General features: G+C 42.2%; 2 protein-coding genes across 2 annotated transcripts; both read left to right on the top strand.

Moving 5' to 3' along the window:
* Nucleotides 1–1,517: 1,517 nt before the first annotated feature.
* On the top strand, nucleotides 1,518–3,545 carry PCYB_101650 (long-chain fatty acid CoA ligase; the record flags this gene model as incomplete). Its single annotated transcript, XM_004222714.1, has 2 exons — nucleotides 1,518–2,646; nucleotides 2,803–3,545. 2 exons carry the CDS (start codon nucleotides 1,518–1,520, stop codon nucleotides 3,543–3,545), a joined length of 1,872 nt encoding a protein of 623 aa, XP_004222762.1.
* A 2,213-nt stretch (nucleotides 3,546–5,758) lies between these two features.
* On the top strand, nucleotides 5,759–10,807 carry PCYB_101640 (hypothetical protein; the record flags this gene model as incomplete). The annotated part of the gene is made up of 2 exons (XM_004222713.1): nucleotides 5,759–6,842; nucleotides 7,026–10,807. The coding sequence occupies 2 exons, from the start codon at nucleotides 5,759–5,761 to the stop codon at nucleotides 10,805–10,807; spliced, it is 4,866 nt and encodes a 1,621-aa protein (XP_004222761.1).
* Between the last annotated feature and the right edge of the window lie 583 nt (nucleotides 10,808–11,390).

Raw genomic sequence — 11,390 nt, 5'->3', positions numbered from 1 at the left:
ATGAAAGTTTTTTTTTTTATTTTACTTAAATTAACCTAATATATAAAAAAAAAAAAAAAAAAAATTGTTAATTGTTCATTCATGTATTCTTTTTTAATACAAAAATGTACAATACGTAAACGCGCATTTAACATTGCACGAAAGAAAAAAATGTTACGCTCACATTTGCAATCATAAGTTGTACTTGAAAAAAGTAACAGGAATGTGGTACCCATTGCACTTGGCATAATTGGAAGGCATGGTGCGCGGATGCATGCCAGCCAACACGTGTGCTATATTACATTAGCACAGAGCTAAGATGTACGCCCCAATAGCACAGCGCATGTACAAATAATACATTTAAATGTTAACGCACATTCTTTTCAATAGTAAAAAAAAAAAAAAACAAGAGGAATGGCTCCCATCCGGCTTTTTTAACGTATGTGTTTAATGAAAAACATTAAAAAAATACTGTTGACTTCATTTATTTAATTTTTTTAGTAACCCTTTTTCCGTCATTTTTATTCTAATTTTGACTCCCACTTTGAAGTCGCGCTTTTAGCTTCGCATTTTAGTGGCATATTGCATCTTCACATTTTATCTTCCATTTTATCTTCCATTTTAATTTCACATTTTGCTCCCATTTTGCTCCCTTTTTGCTCCCTTTTTGCTCCCTTTTTGCTCCCATTTTTGTTGCATATCTCTCCGAACGAACGTCGCAGAGAGGAGCCAAGTTGCTGACGACTGAGCGATCTGCAAAGATTTATACACCCACAGAATACATGCACATACGTTCGTACGCATGTACATACATAAAGGCACCATATTGGTACTTCGACGTATGCTACCGCATTCGTTCGCGCAAGATCATAGAGGTGATAGGGCCTCAGAGTGTTACTTCTTTTTTAGGTGTACCCAGACGCAGTTTTGTGCATCTCTATTTTGAAGTTACCCAGATTTGGGCATTTCTTTTTTTTTTTTTTTTTCCTACTGAAAAGCGCACTGTTGTTTTGACAACACAACCGCAGATCACAGCTTGGTAAATTTAATCGTGCAGGTAAGTTTAACCCAACGTCCACATCACACATGTAGATGTTACCAATTTCACCTTCTGCGCGTGCTGCACCTTTTTTTGCGTTATTTCAAGTTTGAGATCGCGCTGCAAATATATACTCCGTTAAATAAATGTGGAGCACTGTGGTTTGTTTTATTTTGAGCAAATAGTTATACCTAGCGGAGAGGGACCCCTTTCCGTGTATGCGTTATTGCGTAGGGGCTTTTGAAAGGGCGCGCAATTAGCACGCAATTATAACGCAGTTAGCACGCAGTTAGCACGCACGCGCCTGTTTGACCCCGCGAGGATGACTATGCTAAACAGTGTGTGAACTTCATTCCGCAAGGCATCACATAGTAATGTCTCCCTTTCCCGTTTTGCTTCTCTCCCCTTTTTAGTTGCCCCCAGAAGGAGACCCTTCCCCCGCGCCGCGCCACACGGCCCCTGTACTTGAACCTGCGAATAGGCCCCCCCATAAGAGAAAATGTTCACGACAACAGGAGAACTTGTGTACTCTGTGAAGGTCAGCGAGCCCACGAGGAAGGACGCAACGGGGGCGTACAGGAACCCCCAATATAAGGATAAACTACTTGACAATTTCGAAGATAAGCCATTGAATAACATGTGGGAAATGTTCGACGGGGCGGCAAAGAAGTACAAGGACCGAGATTGTTTAGGCACTCGAGTGAAAGTGGACAATAAGCTGGGTCCTTACAAATGGAAGTCATTCACAGAAGTAAGGGAATTAATTTTAGCAGTAGGATCAGGTTTAATGAATACGAATGCATGCCCAGTAATCAGATGTGATGACACAAAAGTAACGAGAGCAAAATTTCTAGGGTTCTATATGCCAAATTGTGAAGAGTGGAACATTTGCGATTTGAGTTGCAGTGCATTTAACATAGTAACGGTGCCCTTATACGATTCATTAGGTATAGAATCGAGTAAATTTATTCTAGATCAGACCTTAATGCAGACGATTATTTGCAACAAAACATGTGCCATGAATCTGTTCAAATCGCTAGATACGTGTGAAAGGATCTTTCTAAAAAAACTCATTCTGGTGGAGAACGAAGCTGATGCAGAAGTTAAAAAGGCCTGTGGAAAACACCAGCTAGAAATTATTCTGTGGAAAGATCTAATCGCAGCTGGGAAGAAGAAGTTACAAGAAGCTAGGCCAGGCAATTTAAAAGACGTTGCATGTATATGTTACACATCTGGAACAACGGGATATCCCAAAGGGGTTATAATGACGAACGGAAATTTCGTAGCCCAACTAACTTCCTCACTAACAGGCCCTTCAAGATTGCCAATTTTGAATATAAACGAAAGTGACACCCACATTTCGTACCTTCCACTAGCCCATATATATGAAAGGATTATGATGCTTGTTTTTTGTGCACAGGGGGTCAGAACTGGATACTACTCAGGGAATGTCCAAACATTAGTGGAAGATATTCAAGAGTTGAAGCCAACTTTGTTTATTAGTGTCCCTAGATTGTACAACCGAATCCATGAGCGCATATTCAATTCGTTAAAAAAGAAACCGGCAGTAGTTCAATCCTTGTTCAATAAGGGACTGGAACATAAAATAAAAAAGCTAAACAGCAGTGGTATGCCTTTTCACTTTTTTTGGGATAAACTCGTTTTCAACAAGGCCAAGAAAATCCTTGGAGGAAATGTTCGAGCTATGTTGAACGGATCGGCACCCATAAGTCCCGATGTAGTAAAGAAATTGAAGTGCGTTTTCTGTGCACCCATATTTGAAGGTTACGGAATGACAGAAACGCTTGGTCCAGCATTCATTTCGCACAGCACAGATGTGAATATAGGCCACATAGGGGGTCCTGTCCCCTGTGTTGAATATAGAGTTGTATCCGTCCCAGAAATGAACTACCTAGTTACGGACAACCCACCTAGAGGAGAACTACATTTGAGGGGACCAGCTATCACCAATTTGGGTTATTTCAAACTGGAAAAGGAAACGAACGAATTTATTGACAAAGATGGATGGATAAGCACAGGTGATATTGTATCGTTTAGTGAAAATGCGTCCATCACCATTATTGATAGGAAGAAAAATATCTTCAAATTATCTCAAGGGGAATACATAGCAGTGGAGAAAATCGAATCCGTTTACAGGCAGTCTCTTTACATTAGCCAGATCTTCGTTTTTGGATACTCATACGAATCGGTACTTGTGTGCATTGTGTGCCCCTCCTTGGACACCATAGAGATATGGAAAAATGAGAAGAAGATTAGTAAAACGGATGAGGAGGTGATGCAGATGCCCGAGTATAAGAAGGACGTTATTGATGATTTAATTAAAATGGGGAAGAAGGATGGATTGAAGGGATACGAACAAATTAAGGACGTGTACTTCGCTACGGAACCCTTCACCATCGAAAACGATTTGCTCACACCAACCGGGAAGATCAAGAGGCACGCTGTGCAGAAGAAGTACAAGGAGGAAATCGATAAGATGTACAAGCAGCTGAAGGCGGCGGCTTGAGCGAAGGGGTTTTCAGCGAAGGGGCTTTCATCGAAGGGGTTTTCATCGAATGGGTTTTCAGCGAAAACGCTTTGAGTGACGAAGTTTTGATCGAATCCTTTTTGAGTGAATTCGTCTCGTTTTCGGTCGGCGACCCGCTTGCTGTTCGTATATGTAGCATACATGTATACACTAGGAAGAGGCCTTCGTGCCATTTGTTTTTTTAATTTTTTGGGGGGCAGGGTGGTGTACATGTGGGGGGAAATGCGTTCCCCCGGTCATTTCTTGTAAAGTGTGCCCTTCTAAGGGAATCCCCTGCAGATATAACGAACCAGATGTGCAGGCACAGAGCCCGTCTCCAGGCAAGACTACAATTCGTTCCGCCACACGAGAGGGGCGCCTGGGGCGCCCATACAACTTATTCGCATAGGAGTGGCACCCATGGTGTTGTACTTGCTCGGCGCTCCCGGTGCTCTCAACGTAGGACGCACACGCGTATACACACACACATAGGCATATATATGTATGTATGGCGGTACGCAGGGCCTCACTTGCATGCTTATTGAATTTGTTTTAAGCCGTGCATGCGTATATATATATGTACATATGCTCGCACGTCTGTGACCCGCCTGCGAACATGTAAGAACATATGTACTCATCTTTGCCCCCATCATTCTGAAGATTTTTGCACTTCGCGCCTGTCACGGCTGAGGCATTTATACGCAGAGTTATCCTTTTTTTTTTTTTTTCCATCCTTTTACATTGTAACAATTTGAAAAAAAATTTTTTTAATAATTTTTAAAAGTTTTATGTCATGCTTAAATTGTTTTTCAATAAGGAGAGGCTTGGGTGACGGACAAAGGTGAAAATATTAACATACACCGAGGTAAACTGGTGTGTTGGGGAGGGGAAAATACACACATAAATGTATATATGTATATATACATGCGCTACATTACACTTGATGCTGCGTCAAAACGCGAGTGATTTTCCAGCAATTGGAAGGGCTTCACTGCAAAACTGCCAAAAGGCGAACGTTTAGACCAATTGGATGAAGCGAGTTACGCCTTACCCCTGGTGCTTTTTGCAAACTCGTTGTGAAGCGTGCTTTTTTAAGATGTTCCTCCATCACGGCATAATGCTATATCGTATGACGACATAACTAGTGTATTTTTTTTAACATTTCTGAAGTGTACGCATATGGGAGCACTTGGCGAACAGATACATACACTGGTCACTCGTCGGCAGTTTATCTTTTTTGATCTATTTTTGCAAATTGTATTTTGAATTTTTTTTTCGCTCGCACTTGGTGAATTTTTCACCCCCCCCTCACAAGTGGAACATTTCCTTTTTGAAAAAGTGTGAAACGAAAAAAACTGAAAAGTGTCACAAAGGAGGTGAATTTTCTGTGCAAAACGTGCCTGGTACAAGTGACGCGAAATATAAACATGCACAGAGATTTGCAATCCCGGTCGAATGTTTTTGTTACTCCAGATTTGGAGTGATCGCGATGTGAGTTTGAAGGAAAATCACAGCAGACGTGTGGCTGGCTGTGCAATTGCCTTTTTTTTTCCCCTTTTTTTTTTCCACGGTTTCTGAGGTTTCCATTTCAGGAGAGGGACGAACACGTGAAGCCGAATTTTGTGTGCATTTTTGGCTACTTGTTGGAAGCGCGAAGAATTTTTTGTCATTGATCGGTGGTGGTTGTTTCCCGCCATCATATGCATAGCCCATTCGCATAGCCCATTTTTATGACCCATTTTTATGACCCATTTTTACGACCCATTTTTAAAACCCCTTTTATAAGACCTTTTTTTTGTTGCCAATTCCACTCAGTAGCCGTTTGGGCGTTCATCCTCGCAGCTTACATCGTTAAACATGTGACGCTTTTAAATTGGGAGGGGGTACTTCCGGAAGAGTAGCACAAGCAGCAGTTTTCACTTCGTAGGTAGGCAGTGAACTTATCCAAGTGGGATGAGTGAAGAAAGAGGGAAAAAGGAAGCGCCAGAGGAAGCACCAAAGGAAGCACCAAAGGAAGAACCAAAGGAAGCACCAAAGGAAGCGCCAAAGGAATAATCAACATTACCGAAATAAGCAGAATAACCAAAGTAACGTTAGCGTGAAAACGAAGTAGTAAAACATTGCTGTCACATGGAAATAGAAAAGACCCAACCGGCTGCTTCCCCCACTTGTCGTTCACCACCCGAATGGACAAATCGCCAACTCCTTATAACATGGAAAACTCCGAATCGGGAAGCACGGCGTCCTTAGAGAGCGGTACGAACGTGAATAAGAGAAACGGTTTTTTTGAAGGGAAGGATGGCATGTCCAGGTGCAGGAAACGGAAACGGAAGAGGAGGAGGGGACGTGTGCACGAGGCGGAAGCGTCGGACGAATGGGACGAATGGGACGAAGAGAAGGAAGAAAAGGAAGAGAAGGGACAGAAGGGAGCAAGCGGGACGAGCGATGAGGATGAAGAGAAGGACGCCAAGAGGGAGAAACGAAATGGGCGACCACGCAAAAACGAAGACCTGCGCACCAGCGACAGTATTAGTAACTGTGATCAGTCCAGCGGCCTTTCTTTATCAGATGGCAGCTGGTTTAAAAAGAAGGGTCACTCTCTTAGTGGAGATGACCAAATGAAGATGAGTCGGGAGCGCCGTGGGGATACCACCACTGACAGGAGAATGAAGAAGAAAAAGAAAGACTCAAAATTGGGAAAAGGGAAGCAGAGCGGCGATGAAGATTATGTGGAAAGCCGCAAAGAGGAACAGCTGTTTGCAGACGAATCCCACAGCGAGAGTGTGTTGAAGGGGGAGCAGTGCGGAAAGGGAGTAGAAGACACGCGCAGTGAGGAGGAGAATGGTAAAGACAACGGCTACGATAGCGGTGCCGAGCGGGATGACCACTTCTCGGATGGGAGCGCCCTCAAGGACGGCGAGGCGAACGTGCTGCGTGACTGCGACCTGAGCGACTTCCACGGAAGCACGGGGAAAATAATCAAGTTGAGAATCCGGAATTTTCTGAACCATGAAAATTTGGAGATGTCGTTCAACTCGAATAAAAATATAATCATTGGAAAAAACGGAAAAGGCAAAAGTGCCATCGCCCAAGCCGTTGCAGTGGGGTTAGGAAGTCAAGGAAAGCACGCAGGCAGAGATATCAGTCTTTCAAATTATATCAAGGATTATGATAAAAATAAAAAAAATTTAGTTTGTTATATAGAAATCTTTTTGTCCAATTCAGGCAAGAATTCTTATAAGAGGGAATTATACGGAGATGTTATCGTAGTAAAGCGCGTTTTGTCCGCACACACGAGTAAATTTTTTCTCTATGGGGTGAAACAAAACAGGAAGGATGGCAGCTCCATGTATGTGCACGCCCAAGAGGGGGAAACGACAGGAGGAGCGAGTGTTGCCCCATTTGGAGGAACTCCCCACAGAGCGAGCGTTGCCCCATCTGGAGGAACTCCCCACAGAGCGAGTGTTACCCCATGTGGAGGAACTCCCCACAAGTGGAGTCAACCGAACAGAACGGATTCTCAACTCCATGGCCATAACTCAAACAGGAGTGTAAAAAGAAAGGCATTCATAGATAGCTATCTGAACTTTATCAAACTAAATATAAGAAGTCCGTGTGTATATTTGGATCAAGAAAAAGGAAAGCAATTTTTCAGTAACATAACGGAAAAGGCATTACACAAATTTTTTATGAATTCAGTGGGACTAGATATAGTCGAATCAGAAATTGAGAAAGAAAATGAACTACTACAAAATTGCGTTCTTCAAATAAAGCAGAAGGAGACTCAATTATCTCCACAGGTGGAAGAAATGAAACGAATGAAGAAACGAAATAAAATGTTAAAAGATGAATTCGAAAAGTTAAAAAATTTGGATAATAACTACAAAATGGTCGTCTTCTTTAATCTGCTAAAAAACGCCATCATTCTATTCAATGAGTATTTAAAATCTGAGCATTTAAAAAACGAGCAGGTAATTCTTAGTATACAGAAAAAGATGAACGGACTTGTGGACCAAATTGAGCTTGTCAAAATGGATGTTAAGAAGGTCATCGAAAGGGATACACAAGTGTATCTTTTTGTAAAAAAGAATCAAAATAAAGTAGAAAAATACAGAGATATGATTTGTCAGCTGAATGAACTTAAACATGAGTATACCAACCGGAGGAACGAAATTGTGAATTATTTGAGTTCGTTTGAGAAAGCAAAGGAAAATAAAAACCTCCTGCAGGAACACCTGCACAAGTATCAATCCGAAATGGACAAAATTAATGAAAAAATGAAAGAAGAAACGGAACGAGAGACACAACTACGTAACGAAATCAGCAAAAGGGAAAACCAAATTTACGAGATGGAATACACCATAAATAAAGGCCACAACGCGCTAGAGGACATAAGCAAACAAATGCATCTCCTCAAAATACACTCCAATAAAATTCAAAAAATAAAAAACACACAAATAAAACGAAAGATTTACACCTACGGGTATGACATTTACTCGGTTAGAAGTAATATTTTAAAAAATTACAAAATTGTGAATTCGTCTGATGAGTTGTGCTCTTCTGTTCTTTACCCACCCGAGTTGTTTCCTCACGGAAAGAACAGCGTGCTGATCCAAAACGAAAGAGTGAAACAAACTCACACGAAAGAGGAAAACCCCGATTTTGTATTCAAGTATGAACCGATAGGACCAGCGGGTGAATACATACGACTAAAAGAACCTGTCGTGAATGAGAAGGTACTATCAATTATCGAAAAGCATCTAGGGGATCTCTTCTACTCCTGGCTGGTCAGCTGTTACGAAGACAAAAATAAGCTGAGCAACATGGAAATAGAAAATAAAAATAAAATTAACATAATCGTAACGAACGCCTTTCAACACATAAACAGAAAAACGCTGCTGCAAAATATTCACTCCATTCTGAACAAAATGAATGGAAACACTATTTACTCCTTTTTAAATGTCGACCTTCTTCCAACCTCGCTCCTCTTCTATCTGCATGACAATTTCAAAGTGGTGCAGACCTTGGTGTGTAACAATTCGGAAGAATTGCATGAGTTGCTACGAACAAATGACAAAAAAATTGTTAAGTCGATCTACGTGCTAGACGAGTTTGTTGTAGTGAAGGTGCTCCCCAATGGGGGATTGCATTACCAACCTTCCAAAGAAGACTATTACAAAAAGCCCATGTTTCTCAACATGCACAATGAGGAGAGGTCCATGTATAAGGCAACTGAAGGGGAGACAGCACTAGACCACAAGCATCAGCACGGGACGAATGTTGTCACAAATGGGTCAGTTGTCACAAATGGATCAGTTGCCACAGTTGGCGCCTCCGATGGCGTGACCACAAGTACGTCCACGGAACATCACCCTGCTGGGGATGTCGTGGCAAATTCAGATTACAAAACGAATGAAGAACATATGAACGAGTTAGAAAAAAGGAAGGAGGAAAAAAACGAAGAAATTGTCAAGACGTCCAAAAGGTTACTGTCTTGTAGAAACGTTTTGGAGAGCTTAAACGAGTCCTTAAAAAAATGCCAATATGCTCAGGACGAACTGAAGTACCAGCACAGAAATATCGAGGAACTAATACAAAACCATGACAACATTTTTTCCGAACAAATGGATTTAGAAATTAAAGAAAAAAACAAAGATATCGATGAAATAAATGAAAATGTGATCGAAATTGATCAGTATGTAGACACACTGGAAGGGAAGAAGAAGAACACCCTTGACAATTGCCTAACCCACAAATGGCTAATATCAACACATGCTCATTACTTGAGTAGGAAAAAGGACAAAATCGCTGGCATGATTGAGGAATATAACAGTCTGTGCGAAGTTTTAATAAAACTGGAGCGAGACAAACTGAGAAATGATGAAATCGCTTCGAAAAATAAGAGAAGCTTCTTAGTAGCGATAAACAAGTTACACAATATTTACTTTGAATGCCTTGCAAATGAGTTTCCGATCGCAGAGGCACTTTTGGAGAGTCCTTTCCTGGTGTTAAGGGGAAGGCCTGCTAATGTGCCAATAACGAACATTCGCATAGACCGCTCTGGGGAAGAGAGCCAGGTGGAAGATGCTAACCCTGAGGGGGTGGAACCCCTTGGGGGAGGCAAAACTAGGAACCACCAAAGTGAGGAGGAAACAGTTGAGCACAGAAAAAATGACGACGATGCCGAAGAAGGCACAGTGCGCGTTACCTTCACTGTGGAACACCCGAACAGCGGCTCAACCAAGGGGGAGCTCATCTTCACCCGTGTTCCCCTCTCGAATCTCAGCTCCTTTAACCAGCTCTTTGTTCTTTCGAGGAAGGACGAGAGCGCGTTGCACAACGAGGAAAGTAGTTGCAAACTGGCTGTCAACTCGTGTGATAAGAAAAGGGAAAGCGAAATAAAGGCCCTTCGCGATTTGGCCCATTACGTAAAGGGGGTGCTGACCGGGGGTAACACCAGCACTATTACGATCACGAGCAGTGGGGCTCCGGGCGGGGGGAGCCATGACAACTTGTTCAGCAAGGAAGGCGACACTTGTGAGGACGACTCAGCGGGTGACGCGGTGAGTAACTCGGTTAGTAACGCGGAGAGTAACGCGGCGAGTAACGCGGCGAGTAACTCGGTTAGTAACGCGGCGAGTAACGCGGCGGAGAATCCTCCGGGCGATGGCGCCGAAGCTGGTGATGTCTCCGATGACCTGCTGGACGAAAACTACGCCGACGTGCTGTGGAAAAAAAGGTGCGAAAAAAAGAAGGAAATCACGGAGCTGCTTAAAATAAACGGCTTTAACAAAAACGATAGCACAGACAACTCCATAAAAAACTATTTCCACAGTCTAATTGAGCAGTACGAAAATGAAGAAAAAAGTTACAACACACAAATGAAGCAAATTAACGACTTAAGAAATAACTATGACATGCATTTGGCGAACATAAAGCTGCGGAGATCTAAATTTTGTCACGTTTTAAAAAAAACAAAAGAGCAAATAACTGCGCACTTTAAAAATATGCTGAAAGGTATGAACAACTACAAAGGCAAAATAGAGTTTGACGATTTAAACCGAAATTTAAAAGTTATGGTTTCGATTAATCAAGATTTGTCCAAAAATATTTTTATGGAAATCAACTCCTTGTCCGGTGGGGAGCGATCGACCATTCAGATGGCCCTCCTGGCATCTTTGTCCCTCACGGAAGCGTCTTCCTTCCACATTTTCGATGAGCTCGACGTGTACATGGACGAGCTCACTCGGGTGAAGAAGTAAGGCGACGGGGCGCAAAAAAAAAAAAAAAGTGAAGAGAGCTACCCGGGGAGACTTACCAGAGAAGTGGCAATTTCATCCCCACGGTTCACATACTCCCCAGGAAGCGATGCGAAACTGATGAATGCCCTTAAAAGTGCTCTCCTGCATTTTACCCTCCCATGAAAGACACATTGCAACATTTGAAAAACGCGCACACAGATGCTGTTTTATTTTTCCCCTCCCCATCCTCATCAGCATGCAGCGTTTTTGTGAATTTATAGAACAGAACAACGACAAGCAGTACTTCTTCATCACGCCGCACATCGAAATAACGGAGTTGTTTTTAGGTAAGTAGTGCGCTGCTCAGTGCAGTAGTGTTTGTGGCTACGCATAAGGGATAAAGGTGTTAGTATAACTACCCTCTTTCCAACACGTTGCTATATTTTTGCCCGCGTTAACCCTATCCAAAAAGTTGTGTAAGCGTAAGTGAAAATGCGTGAATCCTTTTTTTTTACCCCCTTCGCAGGAGATTCCAAGGAGAAGAAGGCCAAAATATTAAATTTGTCCTGAACATTTGAATTAAAAAAGTATGTTTTTTTTTTTT

The sequence above is a fragment of the Plasmodium cynomolgi genome, chromosome 10 (genome assembly GCF_000321355.1).
Source record: "Plasmodium cynomolgi strain B DNA, chromosome 10, whole genome shotgun sequence".
NCBI lineage: Eukaryota > Apicomplexa > Aconoidasida > Haemosporida > Plasmodiidae > Plasmodium > Plasmodium cynomolgi.
This window is presented reverse-complemented; position numbering and strand designations above follow the sequence as displayed.